This window comes from Moschus berezovskii, chromosome 6, assembly GCF_049115385.1.
Source record: "Moschus berezovskii isolate FMDL1 chromosome 6, NW_MosBer_1.0, whole genome shotgun sequence".
NCBI lineage: Eukaryota > Metazoa > Chordata > Mammalia > Artiodactyla > Moschidae > Moschus > Moschus berezovskii.
Window position 1 is genome coordinate 116,360,075 of NC_142465.1, and position 20,000 is coordinate 116,380,074.

A 20,000-nucleotide genomic window follows, 5' to 3' on the forward strand; every position below is an offset into this window, starting at 1 on the left:
AGGGGCGGGGCCCGGCGCCGGGCCGGGACTACTTCCCGGCCTGCGGGCGGCTTTAACCCCTCCGGGCGCGCGGCCCGGCGATCTGCGTGGAACCCGGCTGGGGCCGGACCCTCGCCCTTGTCCCACCTTCCGGCGGCCGGCCGGCCCGCCTCATCACTCAGCCCCCTCCTCGCTCAGATGTCAGTGAGGCTGCCTCGGGCCGGCTGGTGTCACGTGGGCCGTCTCCCCTCCCCCATCACGACGCCGCATCGTAGTTTATATTTTTTCTTCGTACCCCCTCCAAAAATAACCCCCACTCAAATCGTGTTTATCGTGTAAAGGTGTTTCCCTAGGTTAGACAGCAAGTTCGGGAGGGCAGGGGGGTCTGGCCTGGGACTGCGCGTGTGCTTACTTGAAGGTGTGTTGGCTGAATGGGTGTGTCGCGGGATAAAGGGGAGTTTTCCCCGCTGTGTCTTTCGGCCCTGCACCTGCACGGTTCGGTTTTGCTCGGCCGAACCGTCCCCGCGGCCACCTCAGCGAGTCCTTCCGGCTCTGGGCCTCTTTGACTGACCTTCCCCGCGGCACTCGCACCGCCCCGATTACGGGTCTCTTCGCTGGTTCGGGAGCTGAGGGGACGACTCGAGCTCTGGAAAGGTTTCGGACCTTATCAAACTCGGCTCTTGGCCCGAGTCTTCCGAGCTCCTCGTGCCTCGTCATGGGGACCCCTAACGTCGAGGGGAAAACCTGGTCTCAGGCAGCGCAGGTGTAAGAAAGGGATGACCAGAGGCCAGCCGGACGGCCAGCAAAAGGAGCCGAGCGACACGTGAACCTGCCCCTTGCCGCCCGTTAACCTCGCGTCTGGGCCAGCGCCAGCCCCAGCCCCGCGCAGGCGCGCGAGCCCTTCCCCTGCCCGCTCGGGGCTGGGCTCGGCCCCTCTGCGGGCGCCCCCGAGTCCCCCGCCTCCCGCACCCGGAGCCACATTTCTTCTAGTAACAGCCCCCGCCGTTGGGGGTGGCGCCTGCTAGGGCCAGAGGCACGGGGCTCGCGCACCCTACAGTCAGTCCCTCGGGCGGCGGACCCAGGTTCGCCAAACCCGGGGACCCACACACGCCAGACCAGCGCGCTCGGCTCCCCTGCCCGGGCTGTTGGCCACTCGGCTACTTTGTGACTGTGCGAGGCACCGCACAGTGGGGAGGGTGTGTGTGTGTAGGGAGGCCTGAGCCTCCAGGGAGGTCACAGGCGGACAGGGCTGCCCTTGGTGAAGCCCGGGGCCGCTGGGAGCTTGTACCTGGTACCTGAAGTCTTCCTATCCCTTCTTTAATCGCCCATTCCCCAATTCCTTCCCTACCCCCGACCTTAATTCTCATTCCAGACGGTTCCAGACGGTTCCAGCCCAACGGCAGCCGCCAAACCCACGTGGGGTGGCGAGATCCTAAAGTTTCCAGCTACGAATGGTTTGCAGTTTTTCCTTGATCACTATTTTTGACAAGGGCAGAGAGCAACGGTAACGTGCGGCTTTAAATGCTCTTCGCTGTAGAGAAACGCTGGACTGGAGGGCAAACTCCAAGGGGACCGAAAGCTGGAGGGAGCCTGAGCCCGAGAACCCCCCATCCCCCACATTCAGAGCGCTTCAGCCCCTGGGGCACCTCCAGGGACTACTTGCTTGTGCGTCAGCGAGTGCCGGAGCGTCACATACACGCCCCCTTCGCCTAGCCTACTCCACCCCTCCCCTTCTTATTCCTCCTCCACCGCCTTCCCCTCTCCTCCTCTCCCCTACACCCCAAACCCCGTCCCGCCCCGCCTCCCTCTCTTCTCCTCTCCCCTCGCGAGTTCCAACGGGGCAGCGAGACTTGGCCGACTCAGGGTTCCGGAGCCGTGGAGAGCTAAAAATATACCCGGCACGTTAGCAACAGCCTTTCCATTGGTGGGGAACAGGGAGCGGCAGCCCATGATTGGGTGTTCGATCCAACCTCTAGGACGGGTAAGTGGGGGCGAAGAGCCTAGGAGCCCAGCCCTAGGAGCGGGTGGGGCGGAGACTGCGGTTGCGTATTGGGGCATTGCAAGGGATGCTGGTATTTGTAGTATTTATTGGAGGCCGTTGTGGAAATCGGTGGGTTTGAATCCCAGTTCTGCCACCAGCCGTTTTATTTTGATTTAATGGCAGTAAATCTCTTTACATCATCAAAACGTTTTCTAATCCTTAAAATGGAGACCGTGTGAGAATTAAATCTGATACTGTATGTAAAGCCTGTCTTAGTTGTTGTTCTTAAAGGTCACTGCTGCTGCTGCTGCTAAGTCACTTCAGACAGTTCTGGCCAAATTGCATCCTACATGTACTGTGCTCAATTCTCTGTGTATTCCGCAATAAGAAAGCATACAAGCCAGAGAAAGCGGGGAGTGAGCTGAAACGAATTCTCCTAGGGTATCACAAGAAGGAGGGATGGAGCCATGTACGTAGATAAAGGGTACACATTTCCCACCGTTCAGTGCAGGTTGAAGAGGAGTGAATCCCTGGAAGAAAGGTGTTGAATTTCTGCGGGTTCCAGCATTTATTCCAATCTCTCCTACAATGCTGAAAACGCACCAGCCTGGACCAGTATCGCCGAAACAAAACTGAGAAACTCAGCCTCCCTGGCAAGTGGGAGCGCTGGGTAAAGGGTTAGCATATAAATAGGGGGAAAAAAAATAGAGAGGAAAAAAGGTAATCATCATTCTTAACTGCTGAAGTCTCCATTTATCATGTGGTAAGGTGGACGTTTTTTGCTCTCCTCAACGTGTGATTTCCTCTTGTCAAGGCTTAATTGTGAGCTGAGTTCCTACTCAAGTATTTCAGAGTCCCCTCCTATTTTGAATAATCACAGGTTGAAAGACATACACTTTGTTTTCAAGATGGTGAGCTTCAGGAGTAAGCATGTGCTCAGAGGGTGGAGGCAGCTCCCCTGTCTGAGAGTAAGCAAGTTATGCCAGATGTTTTGTTGTGACAAGTCAGGCTGGTCATAATTAGCCCCAATTAACTCTCAGGGGTGAGTCACTCTCACACACACGTCTGGGTGAGAAATTTTGTAGTTTCTTTTAAGTTATCCAAGAAAATAGAAAATTTGATTCTTCAGATCCACGGCTCCAACTGGGCAGGAACAAAGACAGCCACAACAGAAATTAACTTTGGAGAAGAGTGATTGGATGGATGCTGAGGGCAAATGATATGCTGTTTATTGACCTCATTTACCTTTAGTAAAGGAGGTAAGTGAACAAACCTGTTTTTGGCTAAGACACCAAAACTAGAGTGTCCAAAGAAAGTATCACTTTAGCCTTGGTGATGGCAGGCAGGCCATTTGGGTAAATAGTTGATAAGGAACTAAATAACTGGCAAAAGATGGAAACTGGAGTCTTTTTTTTTAAAGGCAGGAAAATTCCAAGGCAAAGAATCTTTCACCTGTATGTCCTTGGTTCAAGCTCTAAAGAACTACAGGTCAAAATGTAGTGACATACAATCTCTTCAAGATTTAGTTGAGTTTGATTCCCTGGGAAGTTAGTTTTCTTAATTTAGAAGCTGCTAATTGCAGGCCAAGGTCCACATCTGGTGGATCTATTGCTTTGGCATATACTGACACATTAAAAAAAAATTTTTTTTTTTAATTGGCTGCGCTGGGTCTTTGTGGCTGTGCTCTGGCTTTCTCAATTTGTTCTGAGTGGAGGCACTCTGACTTCTCATTGCAGTGACTTCTCATGTTGCAGGGCATGGGCTCTAAGGTGCTTAGGCTTCAGTAGTGGTGGCTTCCTTGCTCTAGAGCTCAGGTTTAGTGGTTGTGGCACATGGGCTTAGCTGTTCCATGGCATGTGGGATCTTCCCAGACCAGGGATCGAACCGGTTTCCCATGCATTGCAAGGTGGATTCTTAACCACTGGACCACCAGTCCAGTTCAGTTCAGTTCAGTCGCTCAGTCATGTCCGACTCTCCGCGACCCCATGAATCACAGCACGCCAGGCCTCCCTATCCATCACCAGCTCCCGGAGTTCACTCAAACTCATGTCCACAGAGTTGGTGATGCCATCCAGCCATCTCATTCTCTGTCGTCCCCTTCTCCTCCCACCCCCAACCTTTCCCAGCATCAGAGTCTTTTCCAGTGAGTCAACTCGTCGCATGAGGTGGCCAAAGTATTGCACCCAGGATTGATCTCCTTTAGAATGGACTGGTTGGATCTCCTTGCAGTCCAAGGGACTCTCAAGAGTCTTCTCCAACACCACAGTTCAAAAGCATCCATTCTTCGGCCATCAGCTTTCTTCACAGTCCAACTCTCACATTCATACATGACCACGGGAAAACCATAGCCTTGACTAGATGGACCTTTGTTGGCAAAGTAATGTCGCTGCTTTTTAATATGCTGTCTAGGTTGGTCATAACTTTCCTTCCAAGGAGTAAGCGTCTTTTAATTTCCTGGCTGCAATCAGCATCTGCAGTGATTTTGGAGCCCAAAAAAATAAAGTCTGACACTGTTTCCACTGTTTCCCCATCTATTTGCCATGAAGTGATGGGACCAGATGCCATGATCTTTGTTTTCTGAATGTTGAGCTTCAAGCCAACCTTTTCACTCTCCTCTTTCACTTTCATCAAGAGGCTTTTGAGTTCCTCTTCACTTTCTGCCATAAGGGTAGTGTCATCTGCATATCTGAGGTTATTGATATTTCTCCCAGCAATCTTGATTCCAGCTTGTGCTTCTTCCAGCCCAGCGTTCCTCATGATGTACTCTGCATAGAAGTTAAATAAGCAGGTGACAATATACAGCCTTGACGTACTCCTTTTCCTATTTGGAACAAGTCTGTTGTTCCATGTACAGTTCTGACTGTTGCTTCCTGACCTGCATACAGGTTTCTCAAGAGGCAGGTCAGGTGGTCTGGTATTCCCATCTCTTTCAGAATGTTCCACAGTTTATTGTGATCCACACAGTCAAAGGCTTTGGCATAGTCAATGAAGCAGAAATAGATGCTCCTCTGGAACTCTCTTTCTTTCTCCATGATCCAGCGGATGTTGGCAATTTGATCTCTGGACCACCAGGGAAGCCCCTAAAACTTTTGAAATGAGTTGACAACACTTAAAAGTTGAGAGGTTGTACAAAAATGTCTTACTTTGTCACTTGTTCTAAATTCAAAAGATATGGTAACACTGGGCATTCAAGCTGGCAGTTGTTTCAGTTGCAACTGTTCCCTGTAGACAGGGCCTGTGCTCTCTGGTTCCAAGGTTCCTAGACTCCCTATTGTCCCCCAGACACTGAGGCCCAGTGCCACATACCAGTAACCATCATGTTTGGGCTGCTCTTCTTACATCCCTCCCGTGTTTTTTTTTTTTTCCTGCACCATAAGGAATGCAAGATGATCCCTGAGCGGGGACTGAACTGTGCCCCCAGCAATGGAAGGGTGGAGTCTTAACCAATGGACCACCAGGTAAGTTCCATCTCTCCCCTTAAAATTTTTTATTTCGTTGTGTTGGTTCTTAGTTGGAGCACACAGTCTCTTTCATTGCAGCACACAGGCTAAGTGATGGGTCAGTACTTGTGGCGCGAGGCATGTGGGCTCTTAGTTCTCTGACCAGGGATCAAACCTGTGTCCCCTGAACTGGAAGGTGGATTAACCACTGGACCACCAAGAAAGTCTCCCATCCCTCCCTTTTAATCACTTATATTACTCACCCAGACTCCTGTATTTGTGAGTACTTTTTCTAGGTGGGTTTTTTCTTTTAGAACAGAATACATTGAAAAATACTGGAAAATACTGTATACACAGTAAATATTTCGGTTTCTGTTATACATATGTACCAGGCGTGAAAATAGTCCAAGTGAGAGATTGTTGTAGGGTATGGTGCATCTGGCAGCATTCATATTAGGAGCTTAGAAAGAAAAGGTACAGAGTTGGCTGGATAATGTGACAGTGGAATGGTATTTCAAACAAAGGAAATAGAGAGCCAAAAAGATGGGGTATGTGTGAGGAATTTCCTTCATGAATAGAGGAAAACCTGAGGGGTAGGGAAGAAGGGGAACCATATGGAAGACCTTCATTGCTAGGACTTAAATGTTTATCTATGAAGTAGAGGCCCTTGGTAAGAACTACCATTGAACTGCCTTCTCAGTAAGGGTTAGGCATTTACCAGGTCAAATTTAATCCTTACAAACCAAAGTGGGAGGCATTAATGTCCTTACATAATAGATAAGAAAAAAATGCCCCCACACCTTCATTAAAGATCAGCAGCAGATCAGAATTCAAATACAGGACTGATAATAAAGCCAACGCATTTCTCATTACACTTTTTTTGAGCAAGAGCAATGTAATAAGTGTGATGTTTAAAGATGAAGTTACCATATATGTACAGAGCGTATTTGAGAAGCTAGAAACAAGACACTCATCCTTTTTAGATCCTAGAAATGAATGTATCAAACACTGAATACTTAAGAGTAATCATAAACCTGGGGAATGAAATGGCTTTCTTGGACTGACTATAATAAATTTAGTTATTTCAACTAGACTTGTGTAAGTAGTGGTTACTTCAACAAATGAGAAAAACAGTCATTTTTAAGACCATTCTGATTTTTTGTGGCCATACAGTTGGCTGAGATTATTATTCTAATTCTTTCCAAAGAACTATATATAATTAGAGGTTAAAATTCAGTTAAAATTCAGAAAAACAATATTTTCTCAACAGAGAATTTAATAGTCATTATTCAGATTTTTAAAACTGAAAAAGACTTATTCTAAGGTCCAAGGTAGACAATAACTAAGGACTTGAATTTGAACACCGTTTATCTAAGGTGGTCTTTTTTAAAAAATTATTTTTGTGGTTGTTCCAGCGCTTAGTTGCAGTAGGAAGGACTTTAAATTCTCATGGGCATTAGGGCCCTAGTTTCCTGACCAGGGATGGAACCCACGCCCTTTGCATTGGAAACAGTGTCTTAACCCACCAGAGTTCTTAATGTACTCGTATCCTTCTCTTGGCCTCAGACAGCAAACAAATGGAGAATGGGATTGTGAAATTAGGTGACAGAGGAACAGCGTTCAGCAGAATTCACTGGGCTGAGATTGAACTTGCCTGTCACTGATCAGTATGGAAATCTCACTGGGCATTAAATTTTAAGCTCCCTTGCAAGACCTTTTAGAGGCATACACACTGAAGCTCACAGAACACAGTAAGGTGGTGTTTGGCTAGAACTAAGCAGTAGCTTTTCAAACACTCAAGTTGTTACATGGACCAAGGTGGTTAATAAATTTTTTCGGGGGGGCGGGGAGCATACCTTAAGGCATGTGGGATCTTCATTCTCTGACGAGGGATTAAACCAGAGTCCCCTGCATTGGAGGGATTGCCAGCGAAGTAGTGAACAAATTTCAGAAATTGTTTAGTAAAACAAAACATTCAGTTCAGGTGCTTAGTTAATCCCACTACCTGTATTTTGAATCACAAATTTCTAGGTGACTAAAATTCCTAGAGTTAAATTGGGAAGGGGCTGACGAGCAGAAAATAAACACCTACTTTATTAATATAACAGCAAGAGAAAGGGTTTCCAATTTTTTAGAAGAAAAATAACATGAACCAGCACCACCTGGTAAAGGTTACAAGATGAAATGCCCACATTTATTGTTCTGCTGACCCCCCACACACTGCAGATATTTCATCAAGGACAACTGCCATCAGAGATTCTTCAAGAACATGCTTTTCACTGCAGGTAGCTTCACAGTCGACTCTTCAAATAGAAGACGGAAATGACATATTATTTCTGTTTTAGAAGGTTTTGGTATACAGAAAGTCTTGATGTGGATAACACACCCTTGCTTCTTGAATTTAAGGAATACCATGAACTAATCTATCAATTTTTCTGATACAGTCTGCCGGAGTGCTCTGTGAAGAATCTTTTGTCCATTCCTACCAGGTCCAGGTGAGAGGAAACAGCGGGAAGGTGCCCTGTACTAACAGGCTTCAGGTGATGCTCTGTGCTCCACTTCCTTTCTGCTGGCAGTAGTAGGTATTTCTTTTGGCAGCTGCAGCAGTTTGATGGGGGGAGGAAGAGGCAGCCCACCAATCACCTCTTCTTGAAGCCATATTTTTTGCGTTCATAGAAGAGATCTGTCTTAGAGCTTCCTAAATTGACAATCTTTGGGCAACCATCTCTCTGGAAAACAGAAAAGTTGTTAAAAGTCTCTGAGCTTGAATTGAAAGGAATCTAAGATAAAAATTTGGGCTTCCCTTGTGGCTCAGCTGGTAAAGAATCTGGCTGCAATGTGGGAGGCCTTGGTTCGATCCCTGGGTTAGGAAGATCCTCTGGAGAAGGGCAAGGCTCCCACTCCAATATTCTGGCCTGGAGAATTCCATAGACTGTATATAGTCCATGGGGTCACAAAGAGTCAGATGTGACTGAGTGACTTTCACACTAAGATAAAAATAACTTTTGGATTAATGGTTTAGTCATTCATCTTACCAGTTCAGTTATCCTATTTGATCAATCAAGTATTTATTAAGCACCTAGAATATGCCATCTATCCAATGGCCTGGACTTGGAATGCTGGTTTCTTAGCCCACTTGTTGCTAACATGATATTCAGTTCAGGTCAGTCGCTCAGTCGCGTCCGACTCTCCGCAACCCCATGAATCACAGCATGCTAGGCCTCCCTGTCCATCACCAACTCCCAGAGTTCACTCCAACTCATGTCCATTGTGTCAGTGATGCCATCCAGCCGTCTCTTTCTCTGTCGTCCCCGTCTCTTCCCACCCCCAATCCCTCTTAGCATCAGACTCTTTTCCAGTGAGTCAACTCGTCGCATGAGGTGGCCAAAGTATTGGAGTTTCAGCATGATATAGTGGAGGCAAAATCTACAATTCTTTAAGGTGAACTTCCCTGATGGTCCAATGGTTAAGACTCTGTGCTTCCAATGAATCAAGCATGGGTTTGACCCCTAGTTGGGGAACTAAGATCCCACATGATGTGTGGCCCAAAAAAATAAATAAAACTTAAGGTGTTCAAAGGATTTTCTCCAAGTGAGAGGTAGGAAATGGTAATAATTATCTACAGATCAAGCTCTTTAGCTTTCACTATCCCAAGAAAGGAGAGAATACCAAAGGAAAAAAACTGAAGACTTTAGGAAATAGTACCTTATATTTTAAATATCATAAGAGAATACTGAGTTTGATGTGTCCTTATTAATTAATTTGACACATGGTCTTGGGAGAAGAGTGCTCCTGTGCTAGGGATCGCTGTTGACAGTCCATACTCTGATTTGTAATGTCAGGCTCCCCTGGCTATTTTGTGAGCCTGAGTGGTTTCAGTGAAGCCCCTGGGAAACGGTGTTTTGCAGGGATGATGGCTCCATCAGTTGATCTGGGATGATGGGAGGAAAACTGGGGGAATTACTACTGCAAGAAGCCTTCCTAGATCTGATGATTTTACTAAACGTCCATGTCAAAGGTAGGTGCTTGACGTTGGGCTATGGAATGATGAATGAATGAGTCCAGTCCTCAGACATCTTATTTCTAATTCAGCTGATTTCTCTTTTGGGGGACTGATAACAGCACTGTAAAAAAAAATCTCTGAAAAGACACAAAGCCAACACTAACATTTCATTATTTTCTAGAAAACGTGTATGCTGCTGCTGCTAAGTCGCTTCAGTCATGTCCGACTCTGTGCGACCCCATAGACGGCAGCCCACAAGGTTTTCCCATTCCTGGGATTCTCCAGGCAAGAACACTGGAGTGGGTTGCCATTTCCTTCTCCAATGCATGAAAGTGAAAAGTGAAAGCGAAGTCGCTCAGTCGTGTCCGACTCTTAGCGACCTCATGGACTCCACCCTACCAGGCTCCTCCGTCCATGGTATTTCCCAGGCAAGAGTCCTGGAGTGGGGTGCCATTGCCTTCTCTGAGAAAACGTGTATAGGTTGGCAAAAAAGTTCCTTCAGGTTTTTCTGTAAAGATGTTACTGAGGGGCTTCCCTGGTGGGGAAGCGCCCACCTTGTGGTTAAAAGCCACAAGGTTAAGTGGCTCTTCCAGTGGTTAAGAGCCCGTCTTGCAATGCAGTGGACACCGGTTTGATCCCTGATCTGGGAAGAACCCACATGCTGGGTGAGAACTAAGCCCCTGTACCACAACTACTGATCCCACGCACCTAGAGCCTATGCTCTGCAACAAGAGAAGCCACTGCAATGAAAAGACCATGTACCACAACAAAAAGTAGGCCCCACTTGCTGCAATGAGAGAAAGCCTGTGCACAGCAGTGAAGACCCAGCACAGCCAAAAAAAAAAAAAAAAAAGTAATGGAAAAACCCAAAGGAACTTTTTGACTTTTTGATCAATTCAGTACCATGTATTACCTTGAGAACTACTGTCTGTGGAGTTCAGTGTGCTGAGGGAGCCAGGTTGTGGGAAGCCCAGCCCCACCAGTGCTAGGTGCTAGGTGAACTCAAGGAAGCCACATAATCGGTACTGGGAATCTTGGTACAAATGTCAGAACTGCCTCTCCTGACCCAACATAGCCTGCTATTAGACACGACAGTGCTCGAAGCCCTTTAGGGATGCTATGAAATTTTGTGGTATGATGACAGCCTGTTCAGGTTTACTACGCCTCACTGACTTGCTTGACTGGGCAAGCCACTTCTGTCTGGATTCATGTCCAACTATAAAATAAGATGACTGGATCAGGTCAGTGTTTACAAACTGTATTTAGAGAGCCCTAGAGAGTCCTGAGAGGTGTCAGGTGACTGCAGGACTCATCCCCCAATCTGTGCAGCTCTGTTCTCACTCATATTAAGACTTTAGGCTCTGAAGACAGGCCACCTGAATTCTGAGAAGTTATTACCCTCTTTGTGTCTCTTTTTAGTCATATTATTAAATTACTACAATGGTAGAACCTACCTTACAGAGTTAAGAATCAATAAATGTACTTAGAACAATACCTGGCATATAGCCAGCCTTTAATAAATTATAAGAAATTGCCAAAAACAAACAGGAACAATTTCATAATGGTCCACCCTAACATACCCACAGCTTCTGTATAAGATACTTTTTGAAGACAGGACTCCACACATTAAAAAGTTGGAAAAAATCGGAAGACCAATGTTTTAGATTATTAGCTCTTTGGTTTTTATGGTATTTTCTCTCACTAACTTATAAATTTCCTATCTTCTTGCCTAAACTGTTTTTATTTTCTACATATCCTGTGGGTCTAGTGGTTGTTCCCAAATTCTAACAATACTGTGAGAAGCGAGGATGTGTGCACTGGCTGGCTTTTGTGAATGTGCCTGTGAATGGAGACCATGAAAATGAAAATGTTTAAGAAAACCTCGAAGGACGGTACAGAGAGTATTTGTGAGCTGAGCTAGGGAGTATATTAAAAACAACCTGAAAATGTTTGCTTGGTGCCAGTAGCTCTTTTAGCAACTGTATGCCTGAATACAAATTTCAGCCTTTCTCAGTCCTCCCAGAGGGTAACAGATTTCCCCATTCTGAGCATAGGGAGCTTTTATTTTAGGCAGCGGCAGCTTGAATTGAATGTACATTTTGCATGGCCACTTAATTTCTAAAATTTCACACACAAAAAAGTAGACACTAGACTGCCAAGTGCTTCTTTCCATTATACTAAATATGTCCGTTAAAACATCCCCGTTGTGTACATGCTAAGTCAGTTCAGTTGTGTCCAACTCTATGTGACCCCATGGACTGTACCTGCCAGGCTCTTCTCTCCTTGGGATTCTCCAGGCAAGAATACTGGAGTGGGTTGCTGGGCCCTCCTCCAGGGGATCTTTCTGAACCATGGATTGAACTGAGTCTCTTATGTCTCCTGTATAGGCAAGCAGGTTCTTTACCATTTTAGGGAAGCCCCTAAAACATCCCCAGGAGAAGCCTAAGGTGGGCTCCATTACCAACCACCAAGGAGAACTCAGTGTCTATGGATTTCCTTCCTGAGGAGGGCTGAACATCAAGTCCATTTCTATGGCACAAAAGCAAGCTACAAAAATTACCTTGGACCTGGTGAAAATCCAGGACTTTATAAAGTAATACTTAAAAAACCAACACTGATCATGTACCAAAATATAACATAACATGGGGAAATGTGTACAGAACCAAAATGCAGGAAAAGGCAATTTACAAATTTTGAGATCAGAAAAACAGGATTACAGAAAATGGGTCCACATGTCTGTTTCTTACAATTGGTAGCAAAGAATTACCAACAGCAGGCAAGACCTGCTTGATTAACAGAAACTAGAAGACGAAACACTGATTCTTCCAGCAACTGTTTAATGAATACCTACAAGGTAAAAACCAGACTGTACACTGGTTTGAGACCTTAACCAAGGGCATCACATTTTCTATTTGAAACTTTAAGCTCTAAGTAAATGTATCCAGGAGGTAAAAGGGATTACTACTACCCTTTGCGGGGTGGGGGTCAGGGTGAGATTTCCTCAAAGCCACACACAGTATCTTAATAGCAAAGCCAAGACCTGAACTTGAGCTTTCTACCTCCTACTCTGGTGTTTTTTGTAACAGAGCTTCCTGGAGGCAAACCCCAAAACTTTCACAAGGTTTAGGAAGTTGCTTCCCTGGTGGCTCAGAGGTTAACGCGTCTGCCTCCAATGCGGGAGACCCGGGTTCAATCCCTGGGTCGGGAAGATCCCCTGGAGAAGGAAATGGTAACCCACTCCAGTATTCTTGCCTGGAGAATCCCGTGGACGGAGAAGCCTGGTAGGCTACAGTCCACGGGGTCGCAAAGAGTCGGACACGACTGAGTGACTGAACAGAACAGAACAGGAAGTTGCAGAGAAGGGTAAACTTGTGAATTACCTTTGAAAAATATCAAGTATCTTTTCTATGTATCTAACTGCTCTGCTGTTTACTTAAATGGGGAGAACAGAATGGTAGACGCAGAATGAGACAGAAAGGCGCATCCTTAACCACCTTGAGAAGAGAAATACAGTGAGTATTTAGGGTAAGTGCTTTGAGTTAGATGATGTATCTTCAATAAGGATGAAAACGTCTTTGACATTACAGTGGTTTGTGATCTGAAGCTCACTCTTACCCAACAAGATCTTATCCAACTTTAATTCCTCTTGTTGTGGAGAAAATGTAAATAAAGTTTTTCGGGATTCGAGATCTTAGTTCCTCAACCAGGGAGCAAATCTTGTGTTCCCTACAGTGGGAGCACAAAGTCCTAACCACTGGACTGCCAGGGAATTCCCAGGAAAATTTAATTTGGATTTTAACCTTTCTCTTTTAGTGGAGGGGCGATAATGAAAAACAACCACCAAAAAAAGTCTGAGAAAGAGTTACAAAGACCTGGGTTCTAATCCCATATCTGCCATTTATTCATCATGTGACCTTGGGACAAGCCTGCCTTTCAGCCATTCGTTTCCCCATCTGTATCATGCACAACTTTTAGACAAGAATGACCCAGTACAGTACCTGACATGCAGCAAGAGCTCCAAAAATACTAGTTGCTATTTTTCTTGTTATCTGGTTGGGAGAGTTGAGGAAAATGGTTAAGTAAAAGGAGTCAAGGGTGAAGGGAGATCAATAAGATGCCACATTATAAAAAACTACAAATTTGTCCTTTGGCAGCAGTGCCCACAGATATTGTCCCTGACCCCTGAGTATTCTTGAGGCTTTGAAAAAATTATAGAGAACACCTAACTTAGCCTCCTGGGCTAATTCCCTTATAAATTATGGAAGTTGCTGGAAGAGAACAATAAGAGGGGTTGCTTTGGCTGTAGGAAGATTTGTGTGTAGGAAAGTCTTGGGCACTTAATCTACATCATGATCTGTAAGGCTGAGAGGCTGGATCATGTCACTGGACTGTTTTGTGTTCCTTGGAAACTATTGCTGAGTAAACGCGAGCTAGATGCCATCTCAAATATCCTCAGAACATTCCTGTATAATGTGAAGTAAGGGAAGTGGTGACATCTAGAATGAGGCACAAGGATCCGGAGAGATCAGGTCACCCGCCACATGCAGACGAGTCAGACAGCAATTAACCTTTATTAAGCACTCTCTGGCTGTAAGCGTATCAGGTAAGAATTCTAGCTACAGTCATGGAAAATTCAAGAAAATATTGTCCTTAATAGAGTCTTTGGCTAGTTTTAGCTAGTTTAAGACTTGCTTGTACTTTTTTACACTGATATTGTCTCACCATGGTATAGACTATAATCATCCAACACCTACTGTGTACCAGACATTCTAGCAGAAGCTCCTACAGATGATTTACAGGAGTAGCACAAAAACATGGACCAGACTTACAATATATGCCGGGACTATACCAAGAGCTGGGGCTTCCCAGATGGCTCAGGGGTAAAAAGAATCTGCCTGTCAAGCAGGAGATCTGGGTTCAATCCCTGGCTCAGGAAGATCCTCTGGAGAAAAAATGGCAACCACCCCAGTATTCTTGCCTGGGAAATCCTATGGGCAGAGGAGCCTGGTGGTGGGGCTACAGTCGACGGTGTCGCAAAAGAGTTAGACACAACTTAGTGAACTAAACAGCAGCAGCATACCAAGAGCTAGAGAAAAACAGAGATACAAGCAGGGTATGATTTGACAGTCAAAGATAAACGCAAATAATCAGAGTATAGGATAAGAGAGTGTTCAAATTGGGGACTTCCCTGGTAGCCCAGTGTTTAAAAATCTACCTTGCAATGCAAGGGACATGGGTTTGATCCTTGGTCAGGGAACCAAGATCCCACATACCTCGGAGCAACTAACCCTGCGCACCATAAGACCCATAGCAGCCCCCCAAAAGAGAGAGAATGTTCAAACCACCAACTGAAATTATGTTTCAAGTACTTTATCTATGACCGTTCTCATCTCCCTAAATAACAGAAGGCTTTAATGGTGTAAGAAATAGGTTTATCTGCTCTAATATGTCCCACTTATTAGAGGTAGACAAAATCTAACTGCAAAGATTCTGAGGTAGCTGAATCATTTCTCTTCAATACAGGCACATCACAAACTTATCAAAGACACCATGAGGTTTAGTCAGAAAGCTTGGTCTTGCCACTTATTAGCTGGGAGAGGGGCTGTAAAATTGGGATAGTACTAACCCTTAATTAACAAAGCTATTGAAGAATAAGGGAGATAACATCTATATAGAATGGGAATTTTCCTGACCCAGGGATATTGAACCTGTGATGAACCTGAGTCTCTCACATTGCAGGCAGAATATATATATATATATAAAATTATCTACTATGTGTAAAAGGAAATATAAAGAATTATTTATCTTTTGGGAATTCGCTGGCAGTTCAGTGGTTAGGATTCTGCATTTCCACTGCAGGGGGCCTGGGTCCCATCCCTGGTTGGGGAACTAAGATCCCCAAAGCTGCCCAGAATGGCCAAAGAATTTTTTATTTCTTTTTTGCCTATGTCTTATCCTAGATTAGGTAACCAGATACCTCATATTAGCCTATTAGTACTGTATCACACTTTGTTTTATTGTCATAAGAAGAATAAAAGGTGATTCATGGGTTGTCCTCCTCTCCTCCAAGAAGCCTGTTTTTGGTACAGATCTATAGCTCTCTACTGTATCCTGGCAACTGGCTCAAGGAGTTGAATAACTGCCATTGCCAGAATACAATGTTAAGGGGCAAAAATGTCACAAGCAGAATCCCAAGCAATTCTGAAAAATCAAAGCAAAAGTATTCTCTAGCTACTCAGAGCTGAAATCAACTTGAACAGTCCCTAATTCAGAAGTCAACACATCCACCTGAACAGTCCTTAATGATAATAAAGAGAACTACTGAATGGCTATTATACACCATGTACCGTGCTAGGACTTAAAAATGCAGAATACTGGGAGTTTCCTGATGGCCTAATAGTTAGGATTCTGGGTTTTCACTGCCGTGGCCAGGTTTCAGAATCCTGTAAGATATGTGGCACAGTAAAAAAAAAAAGAAAAATAAATTGTTTGTGAATAAAAATGAGAGAGACATCAAAGGAACAGAGGGCTTTCCAAATTGCCAGTGTTGACCAAAATTTGCTTCTCTTGCACTTTTGTCCTTAATACTAAATAACTGCCTTTTGTTGGGCTACATCCAGTTTGGCTCACAGACGTTGAAGAAATTATAACCTAGATGACTAAATGAACATACTCATCTACGGACCATACAGTTTGCTGTGGATGGCAAAGTGTTACTAAACACAAGGGAAAATCAGATGAAAAGCTTCCTATATATACTCACATCTTTCTCCTGGATGGTGCATTCCTTACAATAATAGGCATCTGAAACTCCAGGGCCTCCACAGATCACACAGCGTCCCTGGTAAGAGCCATAGTTACACTCGTCGCATATGCGCACCAGGGTGCAAGGACGCACATAGGAGTCACAGATCACACACTTGCCATCACCTGTGAGGAGAGAATGGAGTTACACCCACGTGCAAGTACCTCAAGTCCTTTGCCCTCCTCCTGCTATGGGGACTACACCAGTCCCCTAACAGTGACTTGAGGACTCTCTACTTTGGCGTCACAAAACCTGACTTACCTCGTGTCCATCTCAATCTCTACAACACACAGGAAAAGTTAATCAACTACTGGGTAAAGAGCTTAGAGAAGCACCTGGTAGATACGTCTATATAAATTAATTGGCAGAACGCTGTGTATGTCAGGGATGGGGTCATGCTACTTCTGGTCCAAAGCTAAAAATTCTCTCAAAACCTAGTGTCTAAAACGTGCAAGCTGGAGTGAGGGTGGTGGTCTTTAGTTGCAGCCTGGCACTGTGTTGACATTCTTCGGATCACATCTACTCAAAGCCCTCTTAGTGCCACCGCTGAAAACACCCGTTTGCTTGCTCTACAGAAACCGAGTGGGCCAGGTGGGCTCTTTGGGGAGGCGTGTTCTACTCACACTTCTCACACAGTCTTCCAATGGCTGCAAGATAAAAGGCGGTAAAGAGCACAATTAGGATGAAAGTTTTGACGAAGAAGGGACATCATCCTCGAGCTTGCGGTGGGGACAGAAGCAGGGACTGCAGTGAGCCCTGAGGGGATCTATCCATCTTATCTCCTTAAACTTCAATCGGAACCAAATCCACAGCCTCCTGCAGCCCCTCACAGGTCCTGTGCAAACTGAGAATTTCTCCCAACCCCATTCTGGCAGCCTGCCTCCGGCTCCCAGCACGCGAGCCCCCGCCCTCTTTTCATCAAGAGACCGCAAACCCGCGCGTTCCTACACTTTCAACCTAGAGGCGGGAAACATGGCGCCTCCCGGGCAAGACCCTAAGCAAGTGACGGGAACCCCGGACCTCTCACATCCTAATACCATTCCCACCCAGACAGCCGGGGGCAGAAGGCTGCCTCACCAACACCAGCCTGCTTGCGGCAAAAGATCAAGTCCGGGTGATGTTTAGCCATAGCTCCTTCTCAAGCCACCGGAAGCTTAAGGAACTTCCGTCCGACCTTTAACCTCAGTTGCTCCTGCCTCTTGGTCGCCGTGATTGGTTCTCAAGACATCCATCAGCGTTTATGCTCTTTGCACCAAGCCTCTCTGGTTCTTGCGAGATCAAATTCCAAAGCCGTTTCCGTCCTAAAGGGGGCCGTGTCATGGAAGATGCATTAAAGTTATTTTAAAAAATCACAACCTTTCCAGGACTTGAATGGAAGAGGCAAATTGCAAAGTGCAAAAGTGAAATTTTCACTTCAATAAGACATCTCTGTGCCCGGCATTTACTTCTTTAAGTGTTTTTATGTAGTTTTATCCTCTCCGCTTTCGAGTCCTCACACGGGAACTCCGCCCAAGGCGCTCGCAGGAGTAGGCGCCTCGGCGGAGGCCCAGCCTTCACGAGGTCGCGTTTCTCTTCAGGCCACGCCCCCAGCCCGAAGGCTTTAAATACTCTGAGTGGCACGTCACTTTCAAGCGACCTCATCTTTGTCAGTGCACAAAATGGCGCCTTACAGCCTACTGGTGTCCCGGCTGCAGGTGAGCGAACTGAGGGCCCTCTGGGTTCGCGGGGGCGGGGTGCCTCCTCCTGTGCTTGCGGCTGTGGGCGAGGCAAGACGAGGCAGGCCCGACCTCCGGCTGGCTTTTCGTGTACCTGTCCCTGTCGCGGGCCCAGCACCCACGCTCGCTACTCCGGCGCCCGAGGTCAAGGCGTCCCTGGCTCTGTCAGCTCTGTCTGCTCTGTCCCCGCCCAGCTGGAAGCTTGGGTCTAAGAGGCGGCAGCTAGGTGAAGAGTGGAGGCACCTCTTTCTCGTTTTCGTGGACCTCACTTTCTACCCCACAGGGTTTCGTTTTCTGTTCCTCAAGGTGAGGACAAGGTGACTGGGGGGGGCGCGGTGGTTGTTGAGCCCGCTAGGCCCAGAACCCGAAGGCCTCACTTCTCATCTCTCAGCAGCGGAGACTTTAGCCAAGTGCATCAGTCGTTGTCAAACCCGAAGTCTGGAGAAAAAAACTATAATCTGTTCCATCTTGAGGGGATACTGCAGAACATACAGCCAAGAGTTCGAGGGGATCTTCCATCCCCAGCCATAGTATTTAGTAGTGATAACAGTAGTCTCTCACCTTTGCACGGATTGCAAGACAATTCCTCATCATATCACTTAATTTATATGATCATTTGGTAGGATGATTATTCTCATTTGATAGGTGATGAAACTGCTAGGTAAAAGTTCCTGCTCTCTCTGAGTGTTACGCTAGTGCTGTGGCCTTAGCATCTGCCCTACTACCCCACTGTTCTCTTTGTTCATGTCAGCCTGCCCTCAGAACTTTTTGAACCAGAGTGTGATCCTGGAGCTGACATTTATATTTGTGAGAGTACCAGAATGGAGTATTTTGAGCCCACTTTCATTGCTTTTCAATTACTAGATGGGAAGGTAAAAGAATCAACAGTTTGACCTTGACAGTCCTGTTATGAACCATCTAGAAAATTGACTGTGACTGCCAGATGGCCTTTTCAGGCCTAACTTGACAATCCTGGGAAGGTGAACACACAAAGGTTCAATGTCAAGCGTGTATTTTAATAAAAATAAAGTAAGCAAGCATTTGTGGACATTCTATGCAACTTTTTACATTTAACTTTGTGCATCTACTTTGGATCAAGTAGCCAACTGTGCTTACAGTTTTGTGTTACCAGAAGTTATTTATTAAGTCACATTGCTTAAATTTAAACCATTTAAAGTGAAGTCATCATTTATCTTATTTATACCAATGGTCTCAATTCTGGGCAGAAACAGGGGATTCGGCCTAATTAACTTTGATTCTCCAGGTTAACAATGTGGAATTGTTGTTTCTTCTTGATCCTGCTGTCACATGATCTAGTGAAGTTACACAAGGTTATTTGATAAGGTAAATTATTACAGATTTATTGAGCTTGGAAGAGAGAACTGATATCACAGTATTTTTTAACTGAAAAAGAATATTGGAAAGCATGAGCATTAGACATGTGTAGGAAGAGAGCTGGACTCTTCCATGTTAACCCATATGCTAACCCATCCAAGTGACCTTGAACTTGGAAACTGAGTCCCAGTTTCTTTATCTGTCATTTGGAAATTATGTTCATCGACAAATGTTTATTGGGTACTTGGTGATCAGCTTCCATTCATATTGTTATAATAATTGTTACAAAGTGATGAGAAAGAATATATTTGTTTATGATCATCATGTTGTCCAACTTCCTCTTTTACAGATAGAGACTCCAAGACCTTGAGAGCCTGGGTCTCCTTGTTTCTGCATTTAGCTAAGATGAATGAACAGCGTTATACCACACTGTCTGCTAATAGCCAGGCTGTCTTAAATAATGGCCAGCTTCCACTGTTGTCTAAAAACTGTCAATTTACCTCTTTCATGTTTAGCTACATTTGAGAAGTGATGGTACTACCTTAGTTGTCGTGTGTGCAGAACTCTGTCCATGCATTCAGTTTATTTACCACATATTAACTGAGTACCCTCTGCTTCCTCCGGATACAACAGGAAGCAGAAAGAGCAGACAATTCCTGTTCTCATGGAACTTCCACTATATTCTAACATAGTCTACTGCAGAGGATCTTGGAGATCTTTCTCAGCTGAAGTATTTTGGGCA

General features: G+C 45.4%; 2 protein-coding genes and 1 long non-coding RNA gene across 8 annotated transcripts in view; 2 read left to right on the forward strand and 1 right to left on the reverse strand.

The window, feature by feature from the left end:
• The first annotated feature begins 31 nt into the window (after window positions 1–31).
• On the forward strand, window positions 32–11,646 carry LOC129536977 (uncharacterized). Of its 6 annotated transcripts, none has more exons than XR_016037719.1 (5): window positions 32–1,061; window positions 1,352–3,219; window positions 5,338–5,418; window positions 9,309–9,418; window positions 9,585–11,646. It is a non-coding gene; the product is annotated as an uncharacterized LOC129536977 (long non-coding RNA). The 6 variants fall into 6 exon arrangements; XR_016037720.1 differs by having other exon boundaries at window positions 1,362–3,219; XR_008681898.2 differs by having other exon boundaries at window positions 32–1,960; window positions 2,467–3,219; window positions 9,585–11,644.
• Window positions 7,475–17,616, reverse strand: PHF5A (PHD finger protein 5A). Its single transcript, XM_055396203.2, has 4 exons — window positions 17,286–17,616; window positions 16,832–16,855; window positions 16,167–16,333; window positions 7,475–8,129 (listed from the first exon to the last, which is right to left on the reverse strand). Exons 1-4 carry the CDS (start codon window positions 17,335–17,337, stop codon window positions 8,040–8,042), a joined length of 333 nt encoding a protein of 110 aa, XP_055252178.1. The 5' UTR covers window positions 17,338–17,616; the 3' UTR covers window positions 7,475–8,039.
• Window positions 17,617–17,770: 154 nt separating this feature from the next.
• Window positions 17,771–20,000, forward strand: part of ACO2 (aconitase 2) — a 50,257-nt gene continuing 48,027 nt past the window's right edge. The window contains exon 1 of the mRNA XM_055396195.2: window positions 17,771–17,902. Within this exon, the coding sequence (XP_055252170.1) occupies window positions 17,867–17,902 (36 nt within the window). The 5' untranslated portion in view covers window positions 17,771–17,866. The remainder of the gene's footprint in view (window positions 17,903–20,000) is intronic.

Coding starts and splice junctions, on each gene's coding strand:
- PHF5A (XM_055396203.2), bottom strand. CDS start 17,337: ATGGCTAAACATCACCCGGACTTGATCTTTTGCCGCAAGCAGGCTGGT. Junction 16,856..17,285: donor CCGCAAGCAGGCTGGTGTTG/GTGAGGCAGCCT, acceptor TTTATCTTGCAG/CCATTGGAAGACTGTGTGAG. Junction 16,334..16,831: donor TGGAAGACTGTGTGAGAAGT/GTGAGTAGAACA, acceptor CTCTCCTCACAG/GTGATGGCAAGTGTGTGATC.